This window comes from Diadema setosum, chromosome 13, assembly GCF_964275005.1.
Source record: "Diadema setosum chromosome 13, eeDiaSeto1, whole genome shotgun sequence".
Classification (NCBI taxonomy): domain Eukaryota; kingdom Metazoa; phylum Echinodermata; class Echinoidea; order Diadematoida; family Diadematidae; genus Diadema; species Diadema setosum.
In genome coordinates, this window is record NC_092697.1 from 31,705,028 (window position 1) to 31,719,306 (window position 14,279).

Genomic DNA, 14,279 nt, shown 5'->3' on the forward strand with positions numbered 1-14,279 from the left:
CCACTATGCTACAGCGCCCCCATGTATCTACAAGCCTTGTATTTTTTCATTTCCAGGAAAGAAGTATGAAATGATGAACTGAATTGCAGTGGAAATAACTTCATTCATCTCTGCCCCACCCCACCTCACTTTCCCCTCTTCCCCCTCAGGTACGCTTTCCATCTCACTTCAGCGCTGACCTGAAGGACGTGCTTCGCAACCTGCTCCAGGTGGACCTGACGAAGCGCTACGGCAACCTCAAGAACGGGATCGCGGACATCAAGGCCCACAAGTGGTTCAGCTCCACGGACTGGATTGCCATCTACCAGCAGAAGGTGAGGCCGTCGCAAGAGCCAGGAGACTCTGCAGAAATTTATAATTCTGTTCACGTTATCGTACTTAAAGGGACTGTACAGTACTGGTTGAGGTGAGGATTCAGGTTTATAACATTTTTTGGTGAGATAATGAGAAACCTCTTATGAAATATGAAAGAGCATGTAATTTCAAGAGAGATTCAACGTTTATTTGATGACAATTGGCCTTGAAATGGCTAAGATATCAAAAAAGTGATCCAAATTTATTGACAGTCCAAGACTTTTATAAGGGTCTCTTTGTTTTACCTTGTTTTATAGATATCTCAGTCATTTCAAGACCGATTTTCATCAAATAAACTTTTGTTTCCCCTTAGAATTATATGCTCTTTAACATTTCATAGAGTAGTTTCTAAATATCTCGCAAAACGTTACAAGCTGAATCCTCACCTCAACCAGTAATAAACTGTCCCTTTAATGATGACTCAACATAAAAGATGGGGGGGATATATATTCACTCTCTGTGCCACATATTTTGGCAGAATGTTTGGCAGTTGTAACTTGTAAGGAAATGTTGCGTGTGGTGTTTATCGTCAAGACAGCAACAGTAATGACATGAAAAAATATGTGTTATCCTCTTTCAAGAAGCAGAGCCAGCACCTTTTCAAATGGCAATACTTCAATGGAATTTTTTTTCATTCGTATTGAAGTTAAATCACAACTATTTGAATGACAAATGTTTTTAGAGTGTGGTACTGCACACACCATATATTTCAAAGGGTTGTTTTTTGTTGTTTTTTTCAGGAGCTTTGCAAGTAGGGTGTTATTCAAGAATTTGATAACATGCGAAAATATGAACTTTTTCCCCCAACATGAATGTGACATGCATGCATAGGGCCTACATGTACTGATACCCCATGATCACAAATTTAACCACTTTCTAAATTGTCAGGAAGTCCCGCTTCGCAAAATATTAAACTTGTTGGATATAAATTATAAAGGAGTATACAGTGACTGCCTTGATTATATGACTGATACATCACTTGCATGATGATCCCTTCCTGTGTATACAGAAAAAATAACAACATAAGGAACATGTCTTTCGTTGACCTTTTTGAGAAGGAATTGAATGCTGTTGTCATATGTGACCCACCACAACCAAAGGATCCTAAAGTTGCTGGCAGCTGAGCCTAGAAAATTGATTTTGAAGTGAGATCATCAAAATCGGTCAAGATGATCAGATTTCTGTTTCTGGTATAATTTTGTAGTCTTGTGCATCGTCTATCAAAATTTCGAAGCTAAATGATCAAAGTAAAGGCAAGAAATAAGTGTTTTTTCTGGCCCATGATTGTCCGACTTTGAACAGAACAGAATCTTGTCTGAAGATTTGTATTTAGTGCCCCAGCTAGACTCCACCCCTAGCGACGAGGGAATGATCTTATCGGTCAGTGTGTGGCATCCTGGTTACTGATTGGTCATGGGTAGCCCGCTGGCGCTAAGCTTGAATGAACATCGCGGGGGTTGCTAGGAGCATACCTTCTATTGTTTAGAGGTGAAAACTGTCTTGCCTGCCCTTGATCTTGATAGCGTTGGATGGAAAACTTTGGAGGCAGTTTTCTTGAAACGCTTATTTCTTCAACCACTAGCTACTAAAATCATCAATATCTCCGCAACTGAGTACTTTTATGATTTGTGTTATATATGAAATTAAAGTGGAAGAGGAAGAGGAAGGGAATAATGTCATGTCATTTTCAGGAAATTGTCCTCCCGCGACTTGAGGATCCTTGTGTTGTATTGGGTCACATATAGGCTGTGTAGGAACATAAAGCCCCCATTAAGTCTGCTCTAGAGACATGACATATTAATCTTCTAGGAGTGCAAACAAAAACAAAGTAATGAGTGACATCACGGTCTAACAACCAACACAGCATTTTTCTCTGTGACCACAGGACATTGCAAGGTGAGATTTATGCATGGCCAGATGATCATTACTGTGTTTATCCAGTTTGTTCCATCTGCCCTTTGTGTGTGAGGTATCATGCATAATTCTTTCCATGCAGCAGAGTTTGCATCAAGCATGCACTGATAATGAGCAACTCTTGAACTGTGTCAGGCCACTAGTCTTGACCTGGACCCCTCAAAGTGGACGATCTTGGTTTTTTGGCATTGCTATGGCCGACTCTTTTTCCTTACTTGAGGAAAATTTGGTATGATATTGTGTGGATGGCATCGAAAATCCCTTCAAGGCCCAGCCCATCAGAATTTTCCATTTGAAGAATATATTGCCTTGTACCTGCCTATCTCGTGTATAGAAATCATTCTTTTTGTATTCATCAACTTTCTTGCCTAATGTTAGGAGGGCATTGACATGACACACTCAGAATGCAGAACATGTCATTACAGTTTACTGATGCCATGATCTCCTACAACAATGCTTTAAGATGCACAGAACTCTGTATACTCCTGTTGTGAGGCACATATTTCTGCTTTTTTTTTTTCTTTCTTTTTTTTTTTTTTGGTTAAACTTTTACTCCTATGATTTTGCATTTTTGATTTGCTTATTCTCGCTTCAGGTGGACGCGCCGTTCGTGCCGCGCATCAAGGGTCCCGGCGACGCCTCGCAGTTCGACGAGTACGAGGAGGAGGTGCTGAAGATCTCACTCACGGAAAAGTGTGTGAAGGAGTTTGCTGACTTTTGAGTCTCTGACCCCGCCTCCAGGAGTATGGGGGTGCCATTTTCTCTCTCTATCTATCCATCCCCCCCCCCCCTTAACCAGTCTTGTGGAGGGGGCAGGGATGACTCTTTGTTTCCATCGTTGGATTCTCTCTATTTTCTTGGTGATTACTATTGTATGTACAAAAGAAACTTCTAAAAGACAAGAAGAAAAAAAAGGAAAAACAATCAAAAGTTGAAATGATGCACAGATTGCCATGTACAGAGATGTTACTCTATATGAGAGATTAAAAACAAAATGACTGAAAAAAAGAAGAGATTTTATGGAAACAACCAAAAAAAAAGGGTGAAATAAAATTAAGTTGTGAGAGTAGTTAAATGTGGAGTTCAAGCTGCCAGTGTTAGATTGGTGCATATCACTGGCCTGTGCATCGATGTAGGAAAGACTTATGTGTATGCATATAACAGCCAGAACTTAGAGAAAATAATAAAGATTACTTGTAGAAATACCCACGTCTGTGGGAAATGACATATCTGACCTCTTTCTTCTGGGTACTAAGTCTGCATCGCGCATTTCGCTTTTTCTTGTCTCAAATTGAACTATGTTGTGAAGTACGCTCACATCCACTTTCACCTGTCAGACCATGGAAAGAAGAGAGTAAGCCAAATGCAGGCATACAGAGGCATGTTTTGAAAAGGAAAACAAACCAAGAAAGTCAGATATTGATGAAAAAAAAGAAGAAGAAAAGACGCCTGTCTTGTGAACTGGTTTCAGTCTGCACGTGTAGTCTCCCATTATGTGCGCCTTCATGTTTACAGTCCACCTCCTCAGCGGCATTACATATTTTCTCGATGGGGGAAGGGGGGCGGTTAAGCACAGACGGGGCTGTGATTTTGGTTATGCTGCAGAGCAGAGATCCACATTCAAGTGCCCTTTACTCTCCACAAAATTCAAATCAACCCCCTATCCGAAGCCATAATGGGTATGTGTGCTCTGTTCGATTCTCTTTCTGTATATACCTCGCTTGTGCGACTGTACATTACTTTTATGCATTGCACCATTCTTGTGTGTGTACAGTATTAAAGACTCACTTTCCTCTCCTCTCCTGCATTTGTGCCCTTTTGACACTCGCATGGTCTGACATCACTGCTGTTCAAAAGTTAAAGGGGTGTCTCAGACTTGCAGGTAACAAGAGCTGAGAATATTCAATATTACTCCACTAGTTTCAGAATGCTTGGGAGCAGTCATTTTGTTTTATCATATTTTTGTTTTGATTTGTCGTTTTTGTTCTGTTTTGTTTTTTCTCCAAATATCATGTACGGTAACAGTGTACTTAAAAATGTAATCTTGTCTGGGAACGGCATTATATTTGGGCGGCATTGGGCTGTGATTTGAGCGATATAATTCCCCATGTAAAGTATGATTTTGTATATGCCACTGATAGTGGTTGATGGTGGAAGTTACGTCGTATATTTACCCGTATGTTATGTCAAGTGGCTGGGGACTGCATCATTCAGTATTTACCCAAGTTTAAGGCTGTGTGAGTAATGAAGTAAGGACCCTGTGTCTGCTTCCTCTAGTAGGCACGGTGTGAGTGATATTTTGAACCTACCCAGCTGGTGCATTTGCATAACATTGTTAAGTCATCTCGCATAAAATGAGGAGGGAACATGTGCAACCTTTGAGTAGTCAGCCACGATCAACACTTCTGAGAAGGTAGCCATTTCCCCCTCACATTGCTTTACAGGGTGCCTAGTTTGTACTCCTCTGCATTAATGTTAAAAGAGCATCACACAATTTTCAGTAGCTTCTGGCTCTGTGAGCCTACCATACTGGTCGCCTTCAGTCGGTAGTCTGCCGCCAACTCTTTTGGGGACATTTTTTTGCCTGTCCAGAGTGCGCAGAATGTCAGTTCAAAAAATCAAAAATGACCTTCCCCTCTGGATTTGGTCTTTTGCAGTGCACAAAGAAGAAGAAGAAAAAAAAGAAAGAAATATGGCCTGGTTGTTCTGAAAATGGGGTCGTGTATGTACCTTCCCAGCCATGTGCGTGTTATTGCCGTGTTTGCATGAGCGTGTGGGTTGGGTGTTTTATGCACCCACTGAACAGGTCACTGTGGCATTACAGCAAACTGGAGGAGATTTGCTAGCAGTTTCTAGTAGTAGATTACGCAAACATGAAGCACGAGGAATATTGTTAGACACTCATTAGATATTGACAGACCTTAAAGAATGATTTGTATTTCATCGTAGAATGGTGAAGACTGAGGTAAGGTTGTGTCTCATGCTTTTTGGTCCAGTTTGTGTCATGGTCCAAGAATTACATGTAGCCCAGTGGTTTTTTCATTCCCAAAGAAAATTCAGTTTGTGTGTAATTTTCTACCCGCTTACTCTCCACCAGAAGTTATTCAGTTGCACATGCTGCATTAAATTCAAAATGTCTCGCATCTTTGTGAGTGCAGACGTAACAAAAATGTAAAGAGACGTGCGTCCAGTGCTTCAAAATCTCTGAAACAAATGATGGATCACAGTTTAAAAGACAAATTATAAGAAATAAAGTAGACTGATAAATAGATTTTAAAGTAAATTCATGTTTATCATCTTCACAAAAGTAGACATTGTGAATAGCATCTCACTCTATATAATAGGCTTCAGAGGGCATTTTAAGTGATAACCATGTGAAGTCAAAGTACTGTATAGATGGACCTCAGACGTAGATAAAAGAAAGACAAAATCAAAGCCATTTGACCTGTCCTGTCAATCCTTGATGTGTGATGTTGTAACGGCGGATAAAATGTGTTCACATATATGATAGGATGAGTCTTGGACAGCACAAGATACCTTTTATGAGTGCCATTATTGGTTCAATTTACAAGAGCTGCAACCCCTGTGAGAGTAGAGAACTGCTCTGTCTCATTGGAAAGAAAGTTGCCAAAATGGATAGCCGGCATCCTCTGAAATTTCTCCCCGTGACAAATTTTTTCGCTGTCGCTTCGGATCGATAAACAGCTCCGATCATTCCAACTAATCTAAGTTCACTTCCTGTCATAACTGCAAAGAGCAGCAGCAAACATATTATCTTGGAAACATGTATCCAGTGTGGATGAAAGAGTTCAACTTTGCTTGTGGCATGCAACAGGCAGTCCAGACTTACTAATGATGACAACGTATACCCCCTCCTCGCCACCCCCTCCCATTCAGCATCCCTAAATAGTAATATTTTGTGCAATCAGCCAGGCGGAAGCCCTCCTAACATGCTGTTCTTTTTATTACCTCCAGTCATCAGACTTGGGACAGTGTCAGACAAAACCAGCAGAGACTTTAAAATGGTGCAATCTTGTCTCACATTCATATCAAGTTGAAATCCAGAAATATTCTGTCTACCAGTCCCTGCTGTTTCTTTTGCTGGATATCTTTACAAACGAGTTTCACAACACACAGTGGCATTACAAAATACCTGGCTCATAAAAAGAATGGAATTGTTTCACAAAATTTTGCAGGAGATGGGGGGGGGGGGGGAGGATGATGTCAAGAAGTTCTGATCTGTTCGATATCTTGTGCAGGACTGCAGCTAAAAATTAACTGCGAGGTATTTGGTTTTGTTTTTCTGGCCCGAGTACGTACACCTTTGCGATCTGACCTTTGCCAAATTAGCATCGCTGTAGTTCTGTCGAAGAGAGGTCCAAAAGCATGAGAACCCTGATGCAGAATTGGGACCTGTGTGGTCGCATTCATCGTAGCCATTTCTCTTGAATTGTCCCAAGACGTATCAACTTTCACAATGTTGTAAAATAGCAGGGAATGTATGCTATATATTTTGCTGGCATTTGTATTTTTGTTCTTGTTTTTATCTCTCTGGCTGTGGAAATGTTATCTTTTGTATATATGAAATTCTTCCAATGAGAAAAAAAAAAGTCACTCCATCTGACACTTTTTCGTAGTAAACAAAATCAAAAAAATGAAAAAAAGAAAGTAGAGTGATACATGGAATTTGATTGTCACGTAAGCTGCTTTTGAGACTGCTGGAGATGGCGCTATGGTTTGCGCAAAAAGGATACATTTGGCTATGGGAGAGGTATAAGATGTGGTGCTGTTACATAGCCAGGCTGCACATTTATTCTTTCATTGTATACTCTAGGTACTGTGTGTATAGTGGCAGTTTGTCGCTGATTATTGGGTAACTGTAATGTGCTTTTGCCCAGGTACATCTTCTGGCCAGAGGCCACTTTGCTGATAGGGTTAAGCACTCTAGTTGGTGACTGACAGTACATGTATTTGGTTTTGGTTTGATCTCTTGAGGGGCGATTCCCCCCTCCCTCCCAGCACACGGTTGCAGGATTGGGCGACGTCCCCTCTTTCAGTGTAGAGAGCAGGTGCAGGTATGAAACCTCATCTTGTCGCATCCCTCGAAGTATTAGCCGTAAGCAGATTTTGTCCAAGGGACTCCTTCACTAGGTTTGGAATCTAATAAGTTGGAAGTCGGGGCATGAACATCTCTCCTTTCCTCAGTTCGACTTAGCCGCTCAAAAAAATTGATTATCGCTTGCCTCCGTAGGACCTCGCAGTGCGCAGTCAACACGCAGCTCACAAACTGCTACAGCTGTTGATAAGTCGCAGTGGGAGGGTAGTATTATTCTGCAGTCACATGTGTTGATGATGGTGTATTCAGATGGGTGAAGATTGTGGGCACAGATTGGAGAGTGGGATGACAAGTGACATAAAGCACTGAAAAGCAATGGATTGTACAAACTTTCATGTGGCAAGCAAAGGGTGGCTAATGAAACCCATCTTCCCCTATCATCTTGCTGGCAAGAAGTAACCTGCACTTGTTTTACAACATACTCTCATATGTTTCTTTTTTTTTTTCTGTTTGTTTCAACTTTTCTGCTCTTCCGTTCACATGTGATGACTCGATGGTATTCTTGTTGGTCATCAGGTTGTTTAGCATGACTTGGCGTTCAGTGTATCATATACCCAGCACCCTCATCACAAAACGATTGTACTGTAGCCAGCAATTCAAGATGTTTGCCCTTATCTAGCAGCTTCATGAATATTCATCCTTCATCTGTTCAGCTTCTAAAAAAATAAAACTGACAATTACTAGTACCCTGAAATTGTGTGCTAACCCACGATTTTGTGTCTGAAGTGGGCAAATATTCATGTGGAAATTTACTGTCGACAGATACAAGCTGTTTATAGGTGCTAGAATTATGGCTAGCCAAACAGGTCTGTCATGTTCGTGTGTTAAACCTCAAACCCGTGATACTCACATCCATCTATGGCTGTCATGCCATGAACGTATATATATATCTCACACTTGTGGTGGTATGTTTGTGCGTGTTGCCTCATCGCTTCTTTGTCGTCACCTACATTGGTTTATTTCTCTCATTGTAGAATCACGTGGTATGTAGATAGATGATGCTTTGACCTTGTATTCTCATGCATTTAGACGAGGAAGAAATAAACGAAAAAAATAAACTTTATGATGGCGTTGTCCATGAATTGTGTGCTCTTTCTAGCCGAAATTTGGCATGACCAGCGTTCATCATTGGATGTTACAACATTCAACAGACTTTGGTGTAGAGTGGCGGGAAGGGAGATTTAAAAAAAAAAAAAAGAAGCAAGTGGTCTTTTTGAAGAAGTTTTTAATCAACACTGTATTATATTTCTAGCAAACACTTTGTTGCACTATAGCCACAATTATTGTAAAGTGTGAATATTATGAGGAAAAATACTTTGATGTTTATTATGACTTTTTTTCTGTTTTCTTCATTGTATTGATACAACAGTGATGTATATGTAATGAAACAGGGAATGGTTGTTGGAAATTTATTTAGCATTGATCAGAAAAGAGTTTTAAGAAAAAAAAAAAGAAAATTATTTGTGATGTTAATGAAATTGTAAATTTGGTGTTCACTAGAGTATGTCCCAAGTGTTTGTATTATTGAGAGAAAAAAATGCATGTGGTTTGTAGGTACTTGTTATACCTTGCCAGCACGGATGGTTATAATTTATATTACGGTCTTTGTTCAATTGTTGGCATGTAGCACCAGAAGATTTTTAATCTGAACAGAGGCATTTCTCCGCCTGTAGTCCGTCATGGACACACGAAAAATGACATCAAATAAACAGGGCAGTTCCGACTGGATTCCTGTAACAAAACGCTCAAAGAGAACCATTATCTTTTTCTTTGTCGTTGTCGTCATTTTGTGAATGTGCATGATGGGAGAGCAAATGTAGAGAGTGATATGTATTGGATGTGAGTGAGACTGAACCGGTGAACTCTAATATGGTTTGTCATATCAAACTATTGTACACTATACCAGAGCTGCCAAGTACGCCTGATTGCTTGCGGGGCTCACTTTATACTTTAATATCTCTTGTCACAGATTTATCATTGTAAAAAAAAAAGAATGATTATATATATATATATATATATATATATATATATATATATATATATATATATATATATATATATATGTAATACATATTTATATATACTGTAAAACATGATATATTCATGACAAAATTTTTGCGAATTGGAGCCAATGGCCTTTTACGCGGCATGAAATTTTCGCAAATTGCCACTGTAGACAAGAGCTTTCATGTGCATTTTAATTCTGCGAATCTTGGCTCTTGCAAAATTTGCTAAATCAAAATGCACGCGAACAGTCCTCATTTTACAGTATATGTAAGAGCCTCCCTGGTGAGGGAATTGCTTTTGTTCATTGAAGTGCACATAAATATTGATGTTATTATTTTATTATAATTATCATTATCATAATTCAATTATAAATCATCATTCAATATCTTCCCAATCATCTCTTGGAAGCTCCTTGGTTTCGATGTGGGAATGTTCGCAGCATTGCTTTACCCATAATTCTTTGTATTGGAATTCAATGTTATTGTCCTACTTCATATACAATAATCCAATTCACAGTTGCCCATGAGCAGAAAATGGTCACTTGTCCACATTTTTTAAATGTTATCTTTTATCTTTTGTTATACGAGAAAAGTGAAAATATGTTGAATTTTCTTTATACTTTCTCTATATCGTTGTACTCATGTGACATCACAAGCTATTGTAGTCTTCTCATCCAGCCGTGTCTGAGCAGAAACTTCAAAAATTCGTAACTTTTGAACGGATTGTCCGACTTTCCTCAAACTCTCAGTGATGTGCTCTACTAATATTGCTGCATTCGCTCAACCCACATGTCTATGAAGGTGAACTTGTCCTTTAATATTCTCTAGAATAGGTTTTCAATGCATTCAATACAAGATGATGAAACAGATGCTTGCCAGAGTGTCAATTGATGGACCATTGTGGTCATCTGGAGGGGCATTTCATCAAGCTTTTAGTCAGATATTTTTTTTTCTGATAAAATTGCTCTCAGTCAATTAGATGCAAGGACTTCAGTAGCTTAAAGGGATCATATAGTTTTGTTTCAGACCTAATTTCAGGTTTCTAACATTTTTTGGTGAGATAATGGGAAACCTCCTATGAAATATGAAAGAGCATGTGATTCCATGAGGAATTCAACGTTTATTTGATGAAAATTGGTTTTGAAATGGCCGAGATATCCAAACAGAGCGATTCTAATAAAGTGTGGGACCCACACTTTATTAGGATCACTTTGTTTTACTTTGTTTTTGGATGTTTTAGTCATACCAAACCCGATTTTCATCAAATAAACTTTGAATTACTCATAGAATGGTATGTTCTGTACTATGTCATAAGTGTTTTCTTGGTATCTCGCAGTAAGTTAAAAGCCCAATACTCATCTTCACCAATACTGTACATCTGAAAAAAAAATAAAAAATCTGACAAAAAGCCTGATGGAATGCCTCCCTGACCAACAAACAAGTTTATTCTTTCTTTGAACATAAATTCCATAAAAAAATTCTTAATCGGGCAAGCTTATTAATTATGCCGCTTTTTAAATGGTCATTTTTACCAATGTGCTCATGAGCTAAATGTTAATAGCTGCTTTTTCTAGACTAAAATTATACACTCTAAATGCATAATTCAATTCGTTTAGTTCTCAATTCGTTTATTCATTTCATTTTCGGATAAAACAATACAACAGTATTGGATTTTACAATACACAAAAAGATAATCAATAATTTACATATAACAGTGAAAATGAATAAAGAGAAACTTGAATAAAGCCAAAAAGGCATTGTGAAGTAAGTTCCCTGATTATTCATTTGTCATAATGAACCATTGTGTTCACCTCGGCCTTTTGTCTGGATGTGATAGACATGAGCTTGGGCTGATTAATTTATTCATTTGTCATGCACATAATCTAGTATAATGCATGCCAGGTCATAGTTGTATAATAGGTGGTAACCCTCGTATGGAAAGCACAATATGAGTCTCATATATAAAAATGACCACATTCCACCTACACGTGACAATATGCTGCATGAAACTTAGCAACAATTGCTTTGTGCATGAAATTTCCTTCACACTCATATAATTGAAGTTGTTATAATAAGACTTCAATCGCAGGGCAACTGGAAAATACATACAATATGTATGTGAATAAAAGAATACAGTGGTAAAGAAAAACGTAATTCTTAGACATGTTTGTGTACAGCTTAAATTTAGAGATTGAAACAGCAATTTTATGTAAGGATTTGATGAAAAATATTAAAAGTATGATTGGGAATGCAAGAAATACCGAGTAAGCCGCTAACAAGATTAATATGTTATTTCCTCTCTTTTACTCTCTCTCTCTCTCTCTCTGTCCTTTTATTCCCATTATGAAGCAAAGTACTAAAAGAAGTACAATGAAATCTAATAGTAATTCTTGCTGGTCATAATTTAATAACAATAGCTGTAGTATTTTACACAAGATAAGTCACACTGAGAAGAAAAAAAAAAGAGTTTACTGAGTTAAGAGCAGACAGTTCACAATCATGATCGTATTCATTACCGCACAAAAATTTAATGTTACTCGTGTAACACAAAGTACAGGAAGCTTGCGTTGTTTATGAATTTATTCGTGCAATGGAAGTCACTGCCCGTTTTGTACGGCCAAGTGACAATATTTTAAGTTCTAATTTGTGAAAGGGCCTGGGTACTCGTCACCCTAGGCGCGGTCAGACTGGCAAAAAAATCGAGAAGTTAAAGATCGCGATCTTTAAGATCTCGAAGTTTTGCCAATGTGACCGGACGACAAAAGATCGCGAAGACTTCACAATCTTAACTTCTCGATCTTTTGACAGTCTGACCGCACCTACACTGTCTCATAACATGAGCGTGTCACAAATTATTTCGCTTCCTTCGTGCAATGTTAGCTGCGATCCATTTTGAATAGATCAGAACAGGTTTGACTCCGAACTGAGACAATTCGGTGTTGTCCATGGAGAAAATCATTTGACGGACATAAAAAAAAACCCATTACATGTCTAAACAGTATGCAATGATGACATAAAACAAATTTGGCCGAAGACCACAAACAATGTGAAACAAGACTACTCGTAACACCCATTTATTGTAAACATTGTAACACATTTAGTATAGTGTGTCTGTTCTTTTATATAATAATTGGCAACATGAACAACGCGATTATAAAAGATACGGCATGTTTATCTTTAATAGCCGTCAGAAGTGAAAGATGTGGGCTTAACCAGAAGAAAAGAAGAAGAAAAGTTTTGAAGTGCTGAGCTTGATAACACTTCACATGGGTCCACACTCGCCCGAATGTGAGTCGATAAAATATGACACACTACTGTAATAATAACAATTGAAATCAAAGAATATACTTCTTTCATATAAGATCATAAAGAGCGAGTTGAAATCATTTCAAATTTCCTTTTTTTTTTCAGGAGAGGGATGAATAACAAGCGATATAACACAACACAGCAAAACATAGAGGAGAACACGACTACAGTGGTATCACGAATACAGGAAGACATAGCAACTCTACGCAAAATAATTGCTGATAATATGTCAATATTATCTACCGTAACTATGGTAACTGTTCTTATCAACTAAGCAACCCCAATTCTTCTATGAATGCTAGTTTGTTTGCTATAACTAGATAACTGACAAAATTACTTTCTGTCTATAGGTTGTCTTGCACGTGGAATCCAACTAAAGCCGCTAGTGAAAAGATATGTTTGATTAACCTTAAAATCTTCACACCGCTTTAAGGCACATCTCGAACTTTTGAAAATGTCGTTGCATAGGTACACACTGAATACGATCGGGGGTTTCGACATAGAAATTATGAATATTTAGCTTTCCCACGTCTGTTTCCAATAATCCATATCTTGTCTTATTTCAATGACACATTGATAAATCCATTCATACAATGGAGAAAACACCACGTAACCAAAGTCATCCTTCGTTCAAGTTCTTGTCTTTCCTTAGCCCGACATGCCCGACCAGACGCCGTGCGAAGCTACCGCTGTATACAGCTTCAGGGCTGCGTATAGTTAGTCTTTCTTCAGCATTCCAATCCCCAGGGCCTGTAGTTTAAAAGACAGGGGTTTGGCTTCTTTTGGCAACACATGCACATTGTGCGAATTAGAATATGCAAGCACAACAATTCCATACAGCAAATTGAACGTTTGCCGTGTCAGATTGAGAGCGGTCATGATTGTTATCTACGCGAACGAATACAACGTTCGCGTGAAATGAATGAATGTTTTCATGCGCGTAGTGGTTTAACCCTAATCAGGCCGTTTGTTTGTTTGTTTGTTTGTTTTTTGGGGGGAGAGGGGAGGGGGGATATGCTAAATCCAGAGGGGGCTATTCCCCCCCCCCCCCATCTCGGCCACCAGTGGTGCTAATCGCGATGAAATTTGGCACGCGCGACACCCACGTCTTCATCTACAAGATTGTGTCTTATGATTTTCAAAATTATCAATTTCTAATTTTAATCAATTATGCAAATGAAGCCAAAGATCTTCTTTGAGCCTGTTACCACACTAATCAAAAGCATAAAGAGTCTACTTTTTGGTTTGCACATCTGTTTTAGCGTATTTAGCAATTGTATATCATAAAAACTTCCAAATGTCATCTCAATTCCCCGACCTTTTTAGGTTAAACCAGGCACCCATACTATTTCAGCAAATTCATCACAGCTACTCTTTCTAAGCTGCCAGAGTTATAGAAGCGGGAACTGCTGTATGTGAGGAATAATCTCAGAACTTCATTCTATAACCGACGGGTAATCAAACATCAATCATTTTATCCTTGTCGAGCACAATTTACGGCCCAGGCAGAAAAAAAAAAAACACCACATGCATGTATCCTGGGGAAACCATGAATGCTGTCTCCATAATAGCAAAGCATGTTC

General features: G+C 38.7%; 1 protein-coding gene across 2 annotated transcripts in view; it reads left to right on the forward strand.

Moving 5' to 3' along the window:
• Positions 1-9,126, forward strand: part of LOC140237242 (cAMP-dependent protein kinase catalytic subunit beta-like) — a 151,905-nt gene extending 142,779 nt beyond the window's left edge. For both annotated transcript variants that reach the window (XM_072317186.1, XM_072317187.1), the window contains 2 exons: positions 150-314; positions 2,864-9,126. In XM_072317186.1, coding sequence (XP_072173287.1) covers positions 150-314; positions 2,864-2,989 — 291 coding nt within the window. In that variant the 3' untranslated portion in view covers positions 2,990-9,126. The remainder of the gene's footprint in view (positions 1-149; positions 315-2,863) is intronic.
• The last annotated feature ends 5,153 nt before the right edge of the window (positions 9,127-14,279 follow it).